Source organism: Podarcis muralis, chromosome 10 (assembly GCF_964188315.1).
Source record: "Podarcis muralis chromosome 10, rPodMur119.hap1.1, whole genome shotgun sequence".
NCBI lineage: Eukaryota > Metazoa > Chordata > Lepidosauria > Squamata > Lacertidae > Podarcis > Podarcis muralis.
Genome location: NC_135664.1, coordinates 64,192,407 through 64,207,627, shown reverse-complemented (window position 1 = coordinate 64,207,627; position 15,221 = coordinate 64,192,407). Strand labels below are relative to the sequence as shown.

The following is a 15,221-nucleotide window of genomic DNA, read 5'->3' as shown; positions in this document are numbered from 1 at the left end:
GCATTTATGATTATGATACTCTATGGCATATTCCTTCTGTCTGGATCTGAAGGGCAGGTCACTGGTGAGTCATGAGAAGGCACCCAAGTGGGTGGGAAAGAGCAAACAGGTTGATCTTCTCCATTCATGGGGAAGGTTGGAAGGCACTGGAGAGGGGTAAAGACCCATCCTGAACACTCCCCCATTGCCACACACCCATCAGGTTGCCAGACATCCAGTTTCATGGTTGCCATTCCCCCTCTTGAGTCAGTGAGCTCTATTGCACATGATGCTAATCCCTGGTGAGCATTGCATCTGCACATGTGGTTTGAGATGACTAACTTAGTACATTCTGTTCCTCCAAGGAGATGAAGGTAGATGTTCTTCCCCACCACACCCCATTTATCCTTACCACAAACTTGGGAAGTGGGTTAGGCTGAGAACTAGGGACTGGTCTTAGAACAAAGATTCCATCTCTCCCATGTCACACATATACAACCATGCCTCAGCACTTTAGAATGATCGTGGGTGGCCAATGACCACTGACCCATGAGTATATACATGTATCCTTTTCAAAAATGTGTTATTGCATCTATTTGTATGACAGGGATGCTATGAGGAAGGGCAGGACCTCATGCTTGCAGCTGCTGTGATGAGGAGGAGGTGGGGGAAATCAAATTTTAACATTAATAATGCATTATTTGAAAACACCTAAAAGTGGAGCATGCCAGTAGGTTTTTCAATATCTCTCTCTTTTTTTATTACCATTGCTAGGTCTAAATCCTCAGCTGCTGTTTATGGGCATTGATCCATTAGCACCAATGGAAGTGCATCTATTCCCTACAGCTGGCAAACTGGCCCTTGATCTCCACCAATCCCTTATTTTGGCTACCCCTTGGGCAGAACAGGTGGTGAGCATCTTTCAGCCAATACACCTAAATATAGCATCAGCAATAAATGGGGAGTGCAATGCCCAATCTAGGTTAATATTATACATTTGAGACCAATTTCAGGGGCCAGCCAATAGGAAATATTCATACTATGCTGCCTTGTTAGCTCACTGTCATTATCATCTTCAGCATTTGTGATGTCCATCAAGGAATGTGCATATTAATATTAAAGGAATCTAGTGAGCTAATGGCAGATGGATGCCTGCCATCTTCTGGCAATGCTAATCTGAAACACAGCAGTATGATTATTTATCTGCTATTTTCAGTTTATTTTGCCCAGATGTTTGCTCGCAGAGTGGAAACCCAGTTTTATTTTGGTTTCCCCCAAGCAGAAGTGGACTGTGGTGGTTGTCTCATACAGCAATTAAAGCATGAATTGTCTGTCCTCCTGCAAATTAAGACATTTACAGGGAGCAGGTGAAGCAGCAGAAGAGAAATCGGAGAAAATGGAGAGAGCCCCAGTGACTGAAAAATCAAGGCTTAATTGGCTTTTGAGGTTGTGCCCTGGCTATCAAATACAAAAAGCAATGCAACATGCGAATTCCACCCCCCCCCCCCGTTGTATTTATTACTGTCCAAGGAAAGCCAAAATATCTACCCATATATTTTTACATGATGGCTGCATGACTGCAACTCCCTTTGGATCTCCTATGGCCTGATGTTGGAACCACACTTAGGAACACAGAATACTGTGAGGCCATTGGTCCATATATAGCTCAGTTGCGATGGTGGCCCTCCTGGGCATCAGATAGAAGACTTCCCCAGCATTAATCAGAGATTCAAGGGATTGAACCTGAGGCTTTTTGCTTGAAAAACAGGTACTCTATCATTGAGTTATGGCCCTTCACTGACACCTAATCATGGTTAGCACAAGCCATGGTTTGTTGCCTTATTCCCAGCAATGAACAGTAAGTGAAAAGGTTGTAGCTCAGTGGTACAGTAGCTGCTTTGCATGCAAAAGGTCCCAGGTTCAATCCCCACCAACTCCTGGAGAGATTCTTGCCTGAAATCCTGGAGAGTCACTGCTAATACAATGATAGGGAACCTGAGACCCCACCCCAGATGTTGCTGAACTACAAGTTTTGTAATTCCTGAGCATTGTTGACATTGACTAGGTTTGATTGGGGGGGGGGGGTCCAACAAAATTTGGAGGGCCACAAATTCCCAATCCTTGCAGTAAAATGATACACATGCTGCACTGCTCCAGAACCCATCCCATTGACAGCCATGGGTGTCCATTCAGATACAGTCAGTGCCATGGTCAGGCATTCCATACCGAGACATTAGACCTTAGAGAAAATAGCTGGGTAAGTTGGACTATTGCAGCGGGAGATGTGCAAAGATGGAGAGCAGATAACTGGGTTGGAGTGGATCAGGATTCAAAACTAGGGATGGATTGTGCTTAAATTTGAGAAACGGGGTAATCCACTGACAGCAACATTTCCAAAATGTTAGCTCAGCATGAAAGCTCCCACGTCTTCCCACATCTTCCATGTAGGTCAAGTTTGGTTGGCCACCTAGCCAGTGTTAAGAATGGAAAGAACCAGCATGGGGAATTTTGCTGGCTGTAGGCAGAACCACACATTTCCGTTGCAACCAATGCATTGTGTAGAAGATCATGTACATTGCTTCTCTAATGCAATGTATTTGCAGGAAAGGCCAATTGGTTAGGAAGTAGCAGCAAGCAGGGAAAGCGTTCCTTCATTTTTCTGCCACCTGCCGCTTTCTCCCTGAAACTCCCCTATCCCAAGTTGCAAAAATGCAGGGTTTGGAGCTGCTGCTAAAAAAACAGAAGCAGCTGGAGAAGAGAGGAGAAGTGAAGGAATGGGTTTCCCAAACCCCAAAACTGACTGTGCAGGCAGTTTTTAAACTGCACCAAAATCCCCATTTTTCCTTAGCTAAAATGCATAAACTTTAGCCGTTGAGCAAATGCAAAACAAGAATACAGCTCTCTCCCTTATCAGTTTGACGGCAAGACTGGCCTTGACTTTACCAGTAGAACAGACACAGACATATCTTATGTCCTCACCACAAATGACGCAGAGACCCAAGTCTGGGACTAACACCAGAGCATGTTCTCGGAAGTAGTGACCTCTTGCTCCAAGATAGGAGTAGGAACAGGAATATCCTTTTATGGTCAGAAGTACAGGAAGGAAAGAAACCAGAGGCTTTTCTCCTGGGTATGGTCGGCCAATTGGTGCCAAAGAAGGATAGAACTTTCTTTATGTATGCCACAAAAGCAGCAAGAATACTCATTGCAAAGTACTGGAAGACACAAGAACTTCCCACCGTAGAAGAATGGCAGATGAAGGTGATAGACTATATGGGACTGGCAGAAATGACCGGCAGAATCCGTGACCAGGGAAGAGAGACGGTGGAAGAAGATTGGAAGAAATTTAAAGACTATCTCAGGAAACATTGCAAAATTAATGAATGTTAGAACGATGTGGATTTTAGAAATTAATGGTTTTCAGCTGTAATGATTAAGTAAAAAGAAAAGAAAGGTTAAAAACTAAACAAAAATAAGGGAGAGGATTTGCTGAACTAATGAATTAGAAACTGGAATACAGAAAGGGGAGGTATGAGGAGGTCGGGGAAGTAAGTTATAAGAAAATAAGGGAATGAAATTATACTTGTTTTGTTTGTGTTTTTGTTTGTAATATTGTTTTTCTTTTTGTATAATTTTTGAAAATTTAATAAATATCTTTAAAAAAAAAGGAGTACAGGAAGGAAGATCCTTTTATGGTTGAGAGTACCAGAGCAGGAACATATGTGATGTCAACCTGTGTACGTACGCCGACGTGGTTGGGCTCCTAGGGGAGGAGTGAGAGGGTGCCTGGAGGATATATAAACTGCATGAAACCTGTCATTTCTTTGTACTTGCTGTGGACTCACCACGCAGGTGCCTTCTGCTATCCGGAGAGCAGAATAAACTCTTTCTTTGAACCAACCTCGGTGTCATTTTGACTTCCTTCCTCCTGTCCTGGAGCAACGCAGACCCAATCGGTGAACTCCAATAAGGCTACATAAGCAGTTGGTGGATTAACCCTAGACATTCAAAGCAGAGGGCCTACCCTGAGTCATGTCCCTTCCCTATAAACATGTAGAAACTCTTCTGAGTTTCTTAGAACTCTCTCAGATGCTTGGCTCCAGCAGGAACCTCCAGATTTTGCTTTGGAAGAAAACTCAGAAGCAACTTTCACCCCACGTCTTAACAGTTTTGCTCAAGGCACAGAGAGTTTTCCACCAACCTTATACACCCAACCAGACAGCAAGCACCCATCATACAGCTTAGCTAGCAATCTGCACTCATGTGTCTGGTGTGTCCCTCATTGGAGTGGGGGCCTGTACAGACCCACCCACCTCCCAGCAGATCACGCCTCTCAAACTTCCTTGGGCATTTTGCTCAAGCAGCAACCTCTAAATTCACTTCCCTTATTTTTCGCTTTGGGCAGAACTGTGATGGCAACTCTGCGCAAGACACAGCCTCCCTGACAATGTGAGTTAGGGCAATCAGCACCCTTGGAAGCACCGTGGGAGACAGTGACAATGAGACCTATTAGCTCCGTAGCTGCAACAAAAGACAGCAAAGTCCCCGCTTTATCCTTGTCAAAAGAAGTTAAAACGTAGATGGTATGAATGCCAACCCTGCTAGCAAAGCAAGTTACATTCAGTGTACAGTATGCACTGCTACAAACAGGGAGGGCAGTTTAATGTACCTGCTCATCCAGTCATTAGCCTCTCGGCAGGCGGTGCCAATGAGGGCAACCAATTAGTGCTAACTGTGACAGGTAGGACATCGCAGTGGGGGACTCCTGGAGAGAAGAAGGAGAGGAAGGGCTTCAAAACACATGTCCTCTCAAAGCAGGGGTTGGCAGGGGTCTTTCAACACAGAGAGCATGTGTCAGCCTCGGCACGGAAGCGACAATGTTGGCAATGCTCCTTTTCATCCCCTTCCTACAAAAACCTGCCTCGCTACTGCTGTCAGTGCACAAAGACTGGGGGTGGGGTGGGGTGGATTAAAGAGCATCACTGGGGGCAGGGGAGTAATAAGAGAGAGAGAGAAATAGATCAGGTACAAAGCCTTCTTCTGAAAGTTCCAAGAGATGTAATTGAAATCTATAAAGCCATGCGTCGACTGCGTACAGTGAACAGAGCAGTTGTTTTGCAGTTCAACTCAGGGACAGGCAACACGGACTAGAAGCCCCTCAGTTGAGTGAATGGCCTCATCCTGTCTCTTTTTGTGCTGTGTTTCTAGACACAGGTCTGGGCTTTAAAGTGTCCTGGGTTTTTTTTTTTGCACTGGCACTTTCCCCAAGAAAAACCCACTGTTTACCGCTGACTGCAAACGGCAATCTGCAGAAAACCCGAATTGCCGTTTGTTCCAATCCAGCGTTAAAGAGCGGGTTTTCCTGGGGAAAGCAGGGGTGGGTGGGGAAGTGCTCGGACACAGACCTGTGCCTGGGAAGGGCAGGGCAAAATGTAAGTGTGGATGAGCCAATGTCTCTTGTAGGATGCCCGAAGTGAGGAAATGCAGTCAGCTGCAACACCTGCCTCTCAACTTGGTTTAGTATCTTGGCATGCTCTAAACTTATTGACCGTATTTCAATTACAATTATATTGTAAATTGCTTTGGGACGCTCCATGGGAATTGATTCCTAAATGAAATAAACATAACAACAATAGGTAAAGGGGTAAAGGGGACCCCTGACCATTAGGTCCAGTCACGGACGACTCTGGGGCTGTGGCGCTCATCTCGATTTACTGGCCGAGGGAGCCGGCGTACAGCTTTTGGGTCATGTGGCCAGCATGACTAAGCCGCTTCTGGCGAACCAGAGCAGCGCACGGAAATGCTGTTTACCTTCCCAACGGAGCGGTACCTATTTATCTACTTGTATTTTGACGTGCTTTTGAACTGCTAGGTTGGTAGGAGTTGGGACCGAGCAATGGGAGCTCACCCCATCATGGGGATTTGAACCGCGGACCTTCCAATCGGCAAGGCCTAGGCTCTGTGGTTTAGACAACAACAATACTGCTCTTCAAATAAACCTTACCACACTACTTCGCCTACTGAGGAAACTTTGCACGCATGCCATAGATAGAACATAGATACACATAGTATCTATTATTAATTAAAAATGTGTATATACCACCTCTTGTTGATTCCAGGGTGGTTTAGAACTTCTTAAAGTGCTCAAATGCAACAAATAATTCTAAAAACCAAGCATCGTCATAAACCTTGGTTAAAACAGCAGTTAGCACAGCAGCAGAAAATGCCACAACACTGCACTTAAAGCAACACACTTAAAAACCATGGAATATATATATTTTTTAAAAAATAAAAAACTCCTTCTCTGGTGCCTAAGAGAGAAAGTGGAATAGTTTCTCCCCAACATTACCTAACACATCAGACACACTGTGTTAAAGTGGCTAATAGTTGCATTGTTTTATTTCATTTATTTCTCTCCCTCCTTCCTCTCCTCCCACCCCCTGACTTGCTGGGTTCCACCCACTGCCCGCCACTGCCCACCAGTTCATACCCCTGGATCCATCCCAGGTAAACATTCACTGGGGCTGCCCCTATTTCCATGTGGGAGGGATTTCTGCTCCCAATCTTCGTTTTGCATTTTTGCTTGCCATGAAACCAATAACCTTGGCAGAATGCCCCCATTTCCTATTAACCGCTATTATAGGTTCCTTTCTTTTTCTTATCAGAGTTCATAGGCCCTTGAATGACTAAACCAGGTTCTGAAAAACAGACGCTTACTGTCCAATCCTCCTATCACTGACAGCTTTCCCCCCCCCCCCCTTGCAAAAAAGAAAAAGAAGACAGTGGAAACAAAGCCCTTTCAGATCACAAAACTTTGACTTCACTGCTAGTAATCTAGCCCTGGCTGGAGTCCTCCTGACACTTCTTTTCCAATCTTTGTGTGACTATTTGCAGCACTTTACGAGGATTGAAGTTATCCCCCAGAAATCATTCCAGGATGAAGGCAGGCACCCACAGCATTGCTTGTTATGGCCCCCACGATTCTCATGCTGCGCAGAGTATTTGTATCAGAGGCTAAACCACAGTGTTGCTTTTCATATAAAGGCACAATAAGAGGTGAATATATTAACCTCTGCAAGCTCACACACACTGACAGTGCTTTATCTGGCACTCAGCTGACTCAACTGCAGAAGAGATCCATCTCAATTGTCTCCCAGCCTCTCGCCTGCTCATTAAGAGTGACTTATTATGCTGATATTATGTCACACGCTCAGCTCACAGGGATTCTCAGGCTCGCCATGCCAGACTTTTTCCATCTATTGCACAGAAAGGCCTCCTTCCCCAGGTCCCAGGACAGCAGGCAAAAATCCAGCAACAAGCCAATAGAAGGCAGATCCACTTAACTCCATACGTCTCTCAGTAGGTCTTGTTGAAACTACTGGAATTGTGATTTAGCTGGCTATTTTGGGGGGAAGGGTGTCTTCTAGGTTTGCCAAAGTGTGGTTTTGGAAGATGCATCCAGGTCACAAGGTTGGTTAGCTATATAAGCATTTTCTGAAAATATCACTTGGTTATGATTCCAAAGCAAGGGACGCGGGTGGCGCTGTGGGTAAAAGCCTCAGCGCCTAGGACTTGCCGATCGAAAGGTCGGCGGTTCGAATCCCCGCGGCGGGGTGCGCTCCCGTTGCTCGGTCCCAGCGCCTGCCAACCTAGCAGTTCAAAAGCACCCCCAGGTGCAAGTAGATAAATAGGGACCGCTTACTAGCGGGAAGGTAAACGGCATTCCGTGTGCTGCGCTGGCTTGCCAGATGCAGCTTGTCACGCTGGCCACGTGACCCGGAAGTGTCTTTGGACAGCGCTGGCTCCTGGCCTATAGAGTGAGATGAGCGCACAACCCTAGAGTCTGGCAAGACTGGCCCGTACGGGCAGGGGTACCTTTACCTTTACCTTATGATTCCAAATAATCGTTGAACTAGTTTGCATGGCAAAGGAGGAGGAATGAGGATGGAGGAATGTGATATGATATGCTCTACAATGGCATCAAGGATTTGTGAATTGGCACCATCATGTGCTGGTGGTTGAATTAATCACAGGCTCAAAGAACCAACAGCTGGGGCCAACAGCTTTCAAAAAGGCCCTGAAACTGCCCGAGTGATGTGTACCACAAAGGTACCTTTAGCATGAAGGAGACTATTAATTTAACAACTCTTGATCAGTGACTTTGGTATTCCAGGACGGAGGTCCACAAAACCCCTTAATAAATTGGTTACTTAAACTTAGGCTGTCCTGCCTCCCTATGACATCACAGCAGTTAAGCCAGGGGTGGGGAACCCCTGGTGTGTGAGGCAATCTTGGCCCTCTGTGGCTTCTGGTTTGGCCTGCAATGCCCTTTTCTCAAAGCCACACCACTTGTCCATCTGCTGACATCAGTCTGTAATGTCAGCTGGTGGGCAGGGGTGCAGGGTTCAACTCTACCGTGGCTGTGCAGTTCCCCAAAGCACACTGGTACAGGCAGCCAATACACCAGGATCTAACCCCTGGTGTTGAGCTGGGCTTAAATCTAGCACAGTTCGGCAGGATTTGATGCAAACCCCTGCTAAAATGAAGGAAGAACCTTTGTTTCAGTAACTTCTTGCTGCCTGCGAGGTGCTCCAAAGTCCCGACTTTGGGACTGCAAAATGTGAAATCAATTGTGATGTCAAGTGATTGACATTGTGACATTTGATGGGGGGATTGATTTGCTTTTTGTTTAGGGAAGCTTTTAATGTTTGATTCATTACTGTATTTTAATATTTTGTTGGAAGCCACCCAGAGTGGCTGGGGAAGCCCAGCCAGATGGGCGGGGTATATTTTTATTTATTTATTTATTACTATTATTATTATTATTATTATTATTATTATTATTATTATTATTATTATTATCTCTTGCTTTTGTTCTATTATGTATTTGGTTTTCTCATTTTGTATTTTTCTGTTGTGAACTGCCCTGGGATCTTTGGATGAAGAGCAGTATACAAATTTAATGATAATAATAATGGGAATTGTGTGCCTGAAAATTTATTTATTATTTACTCATCACCATCATCATCTAGACTTATATCCCACCATTCTTCCAAGGAGTTTTAAATGGATTGCTCTCCCACTCCATTTTATTTTCACCACAGCCTTATGAGGTAGGATAGGCTGAAGGATGGTGACTGGCCCAAGGTCATGTGGGAGATTTGAATTCTCCCTGGTCCTAGTCTGATGCTCTAACCACTACAAATATATATTTATATTTGTATAAAGTCTTCTGGTAGTTGGTTAGCACAATGCATTCTGGACTTGTCCTGCTAAACGTGGCATTTTGTTGTAACCCGTCCCTTAATCAGGATGATGAAGGGCAGTTTTATAAACCAAAAGAAGGAACGGGGAAAATCAGTAGCTAGCTTATCTAATTCAGCCCCAGCATCTAGTAGTCAAAAGCACATGGCCTGTAAGACAGATGCCTCATCCGCAGCTCTCATGGCCTTTGCTGGGTCCTAGGGCATGGTCTGAAGTCGTATGATGTAGCCCCCTTGCTGAAGGTAAGTGGGTTTGTGCCTGGTCCGCGTATGGCTGGAAGACCCAGTGTGTCTATGGAAGACTGCCTTGGAATCCTGCACATGCAAACTTGAGTCCCATCAGTGAAGCAAAGTATTGTGGCAAACAGCCATCAACAGACCTATCCTCCTTAATGTATGGCTGCATGCTCACCACATTTATACCATAGGACTTCCCCCCAAAAAATCTCAGGAACCAACAAAGAGAACTACAATTCTGAGCGCTGCTAACAAACTCCAGTTCCCAGGATTGCTTAGGGAAAGGTTGCATGCTTTATAAACGTATGGAGTGAGCCCGAGCTCCTTAGAAAACAACGGCCTTCACCTCACCTTGCAGCAGCGAATCCTGTAAATCAGCGACTCATCGTGTGAAGCACTGCTTCCTTTCGCCCCCCTAAGCAAACTACCATGAAAGGCTCTGAGGACTAGCCTTCTGAGTGGGTGCTAAGCATCCCTCTCTGTCCCCTCTGCTTTACCAGCAAGTCACAGTTCCTTTAAACCAGGGGAGTGGGTGCGGGAACGGCACTTTTGAAGCCCGCCCTCTCCCAGGTGAAAAGAAAGCCACTTCCAGATGTAGATTTGTAAATGAAAAGGGTGTGTGGGGGTGTGTGTGCCAGACACCAAAAGGCGGGGCGCAAAAGAGAAAGAAGGGGAAACCACATTGTGTGTGTTTTGCGGGGTTGGAATGGGAGAGAAAACTGCTTTCCATATTTATTTAACCTTTGCCTCCTCCGTCATTGTAGCTGGACTTACCTGCAGTTGGAGAGGACCTAAGCCGGGGGTTGCCGCGGCAGCAGCTGCCATGGTTGTTGGGATCAGCTGAACAGGGTAAGGGTCACCTAAGTAAGAGAATAATAGAGGCGTCAGCACCTTTTATCCACTCTCCACCTGCAAATTAAACTCCTGCATTCACTCTTTCCAAAAGCCTCCTTTTGTGCGCCTCGCAGAGGCCTAATGAAAAGCTCCATTGTGAGGCCTTTTACTAACACTCTTCACAATTCTGGCTGAGAGAGGAATGTGAATAAAAGGCACAGGCAATTAAGGCGGAAACCTCATCCTTTTTCATGATGTATTTAGGGAAATGGGGAGGGGGGGAGGGGAGTGCACACTGATCAGAGGGCTGAGCTTCCAGAGAGAGAGAGAGAGAGAGAGAGAGAGAGAGAGAGAATATATCTACAAAGGAGAGAAAAGGAGAAAAAGAAAACAGCACAACCTTGATAAGATCGCCATGCCGGATTGGGGGGGGGGGGGGGTTGAACCTACAGGCTGAGCCGAAGTAGGAACTCAACCAAACAGAGGATGGCTAGTAGTATCGACACTTAGCACACACATTGCCAGTGTTTGGGAGATGCAAACAGAGCCCCACTTGCGTAATTGGAACACTATGCTCGCACCAAAGATCGTTACCTAAGTCCACCCCTTATATCTGTGCCTCAAACCCCATTTTCATTTAATACTGTCCTGCGCTGGCTGTTGGAAAAAATGTGATGGGAAAGCCCTTGTATTATGGTTACCAGATTTTTTTCAATGAATCCGAGGACACTTTTTTATTTCATTTTTTTTGAAGCTGAGTAGCAACAGGGAGTCAGTAGTGGGGATGGTGAGGCAAAAGACCCTGGGCCCAAGCACACATGCATATTGTATAAAGGGGCAAAGCCCTTCTTTCGCACTCTGTGAAACATAAATGCACAGAGTTTTTTTAAAAACTGGGCAACTGCCGCTGCCCGCCCATGACTCCAGAGCTTCCCCCAATCTCCTGCCCCCTTCCCCCTTTGTTTTGACAGATCTGGGGAGTCACAGGCGGCCAGCCATTGCCCAGGAGGGGAGCAAGGCGCGCAGTTTCTCTGCCAGGCAAGGTGCAAAGCCCTTCTTTTGCACCGTGTGAAACATAAATGCGCAGAGTTATTAGAAAACTGGGCAACAGCCACCTGCCCGCGACTCCTAAGCCTCCCCCATTAGTCAAAACAAAGGGGGGAGGGAGGCAGGAGATCTGTATCGCCGGACGTCCCCAGTTCCCCTTTGGCAGTGGCAGCAGCAGCAGCAGTCAGCAGCCCGGAGCCAGCCTGGTAGCACAGTTGGCTCTGGTTGGTTTCAGGAGCTGCTCACTGCCCACTGCCGTGGTGCCCACCACTTTTCCTCTCCGGAAGTCCCCATATGATGTGTTGCGCACAAGACACAACATATGGGGACTTCCAGTGAGGAAAAATGGTGGCTGCCTTGGCATCAAGCAGCGAGCAGCTCCTGAAGCCAGCCAGAGCCAACTGCGCTACCAGGCTGGCTCCTGAGGCTGCCGCTGCCATGTTTCCCAGGGACAGATTTGCAAATCTGGGGACATTCTGCAGACGGAATTTGTCCAGGGACAGATTTGCAAATCCAGGGACTGTCCCCGGGAACCGGAGACATCTGGTAACCCTACCTTGTACCATTTGCGTTCAGGTTGTTGTTGTTGCTTACAGAATGCTTAATTTCACTCTGGATGCAAGTGCCACCATGACCAGTTATTTAGATTGGTCCTTGAACAGCTGACACGGCCTTTTCAGTAGTGGCACCGCACATCCCACAAATGCATTGCTGAAAGAGATTCATAGGGTCCCAAGAGCTCAGCCCATTTAGACAGATGGCTGGTGAAGATTGTGTTTTCAGGCTAGCTACTTTTTCCTCTGCTGCCTTCTGGAAGAAGTGTGTTAATAACAACTCATTGCTCTGATTTTTTTTAAAAAAACAACAACACCCAAAACTTATTTCTCAGTGGAAACTTGATCATAGGTGGCACCTTAATTATTTCACATTCCTCATGGCAAAGAAACCTTAGTGAATGGCCCTGAAGCCCTCAGAAACAGTTATCACAGACCAGAGGCTGTTTCCTTTTGACAAGTCTTTTGAGCTTTATTTTGATAAGAACTCTTATACCACTTCAACAGCTGGGAACTGTAGTTTGCTAAGGGTGATGAGACTCCCCTCACAGAGCTACAATTCCCAGGGTTCCCTGGGACGAGGGGCTTATTGTTAAAGCACAGGAAATATTCACAACAAATGCTCTTCTGTTTCTGCAATCTAACTTTGAATATATCTACAAAAGCAGGCCTTCATAAGAAACGGCTGCCTTGATAACCCTTTCCATTTTTGTGCAGAAAACAAAGGGCCGAATTGTTAACATCTAGCCTTTGCAGTTAACACAGATGTGCTCTGCCTTATATATTCCTGGCCTTTCTAAATGACAAAATGTTTAAAAAGCTTTCCACTCCATTAATAAAGATCATTGGAGCATTTGTGCATGGCCCAATGATGTGCTAACAGAAATTATTAGCCCAGGAAAGTCTTTGGAAACAAGACTTACAACGGTACACATTCATTAGGAAAGCACAATGCAAAGTCATGGTACATTTGATTCAACGGGCACAATAAGCTTTCCTTTCTGAACGCTGTTTCTTTTCTAGCTAATAGAAGGGAAGTACATTTAAGATAAATTGCAAAGGGCCACATCGCAACAACACACTTCATTGTTGCTAGTTATCAGTGTAAGACGCACTCTGCACTTTATATTTAAAGCAGTACCGACCATTTTAAAAACTCTTGGCTTTCCCCAAAGAATCCTGAGGATTGTAGTTTGTTAAGGGTACTGAAAATTGTCAAGAGACCCCTATGTCCCTCACAAAGGTACAGTATCTGCATCAACAGATGGCTAGTGTCCAGATCAAAGGAAGTAATAGTACCACTCTATTCTGCCTTGGTCAGACCACACCTGGAATACCGTGTCCAGTTCTGGGCACCACAATTTAGGAAAGATGTTGAGAAGCTGGAAGGTGTGAAGAGGAGGGCAACCAAGATGATCAAGGGTCTGGAAACTAAGACTTATGAAGGGAACTGTTAAGGGAACTGTGTATGCTTAGCTTGGGAAAGAAGAGACTGAGAGGAGATACAATAGCTATCTCCAAATAGCTAAAGGGCTGTCACATGGAGGATGGAGCAAGCTTGTTTTCTTTTCTTTTCTTCCAATGGCTTCATGTTACAAGAAAGGAGATTCCAACAAACATCAGGAAGAACATTTGACAATAAGAGCTGTTCTGACCATAGAATGGACTCCCTCTGAAGGTGGTGGACTCTCCTTCCTTGGAGGTTTGCAAGCAGAGGTTGGACGGCCATGTGTCATGGATGCTTTATTTGAGATTTGCAGGGGTTGGACTAGATGACCCTCAGGGTCCCTTCCTACAATTCTACAATTCATTGCTCTGCCTACTTTTGACCTGTCTGCCATGAGCGCGTGTCCCTCAGAAGGCCACCTAGAAAAGAATGTGGTCCCTTGGGATGAAAAAGGTTCCCTTCCTTGACCTAAACCCACCATATCTTACTTAGCTGCGATACTTTTGTCAGCTGTGCACACACCAAAGTCTAAATCTATCTTTTTGTCTTCATCTTCTCCCCCTTAGGGCTTGGCAATTGTTAACAACCTGGACATCATCTGACAGCACTTAAATGAGAAATTAGCCAGCAGCCTTTTCTAAGCCATGCCTGCGGACCTTGTGTACATGAGACATAATTATACGGCCCACATGATACCCCATTAAACAATGAAACATGTGATGAACTAAAAAACAGAGATACATCAGCAAATCTGCCTGGGGAAGTTTATGGTATTTAAATCCTAAACATTAATTTTATTGTCCTGTATGAGAAACCAATTAACTATGAGTTTCATTTTATTTTTTTTATTGGATGTAGGGGATATTGTTCAGAAAACCGTCAAATGGTGAATTCAGCATATTTTAATTTTATTAGGCTTGGCTTGTCCACTCTCGTACCCAGTTGCGCCAAGTTGAAATAGTAATTAGATATTTCATCAATAACTGTGTTTGGGCTTTTCTGCAAATTTGATTTTTTTGTTTTTTAAGTTTCCATTCAAAGGGAGCTGATATATAAGAAATACACAATGCATCTATTGTCTAGCCATTCCCCGCCCAAAACAAGGATGAAAGAGGGATGAATGCGCATCAACCCCAAAGTCCAGGCAGATGACATATGACTCAACAGCTAATGGGCAGCAAATGTATACTTCTCCCATTGGAAAAAAGGGGGAGGGACTTAAAAATGCTTTACTTCTGCTGCATCATACTCAAACCCCCACAAGGATTAAAAGCAGCAGCAAATATTCTCTAAAAGGGAGGGAGATGGAAATTCCAGTAGATTCTAACCTGAGAAGATTTTCATTTACCTATATTCTGCCAGTATAGGTATACTTAATCTAGGGTTCAGACTTGAATGTGCCGTCTGTGCTCAAATTTCAGCAAAGTCAAGAAGAGTGACATTTGGGGTAGAGTTTTGGCCAACACAGGAGGGCTCAGAAATGAATCTCTCCCATTCTGAGAAAAACAAGTCACTCCTAGATGAGCCCAAACCCTCCTGGAGTCCAGCTCTTGGTGCTTAGGCTTTGCCCCAAAGAGTAAACGTATCACCCAAAAAGGATATTTATTTGCATAAAAGTTGCATATGCTAATTTGTATGTAAAGAGTAGCCTTTCCCAACAGGAATTTTGGACTGCAGTTCCCATCAAGTAGGACTAAGTGTCAAAATTCTACTGCAGTAGTGCAGGCATTGAACATAAAACTATGTAACTCTTCTGAATCTCACCCCTTACTTCCAAACAGACCACCAAGGCCTGGTAGGCATCCGTCTTGTGAGACAATGGAGAGCACCTCTGGGGGTGAAGTCAAACCACTGTGTTAG

General features: G+C 45.2%; 1 protein-coding gene across 10 annotated transcripts in view; it reads right to left on the bottom strand.

Annotated features, from left to right (window-relative positions):
• The window catches only part of SOX5 (SRY-box transcription factor 5), a 771,121-nt gene that overhangs the window by 110,174 nt on the left and 645,726 nt on the right, over window positions 1-15,221 (bottom strand). For all 10 annotated transcript variants that reach the window (XM_028746002.2, XM_077935293.1, XM_028746004.2 and 7 more), the window contains one exon: window positions 10,254-10,339. In XM_028746002.2, coding sequence (XP_028601835.2) covers window positions 10,254-10,339 — 86 coding nt within the window. The remainder of the gene's footprint in view (window positions 1-10,253; window positions 10,340-15,221) is intronic.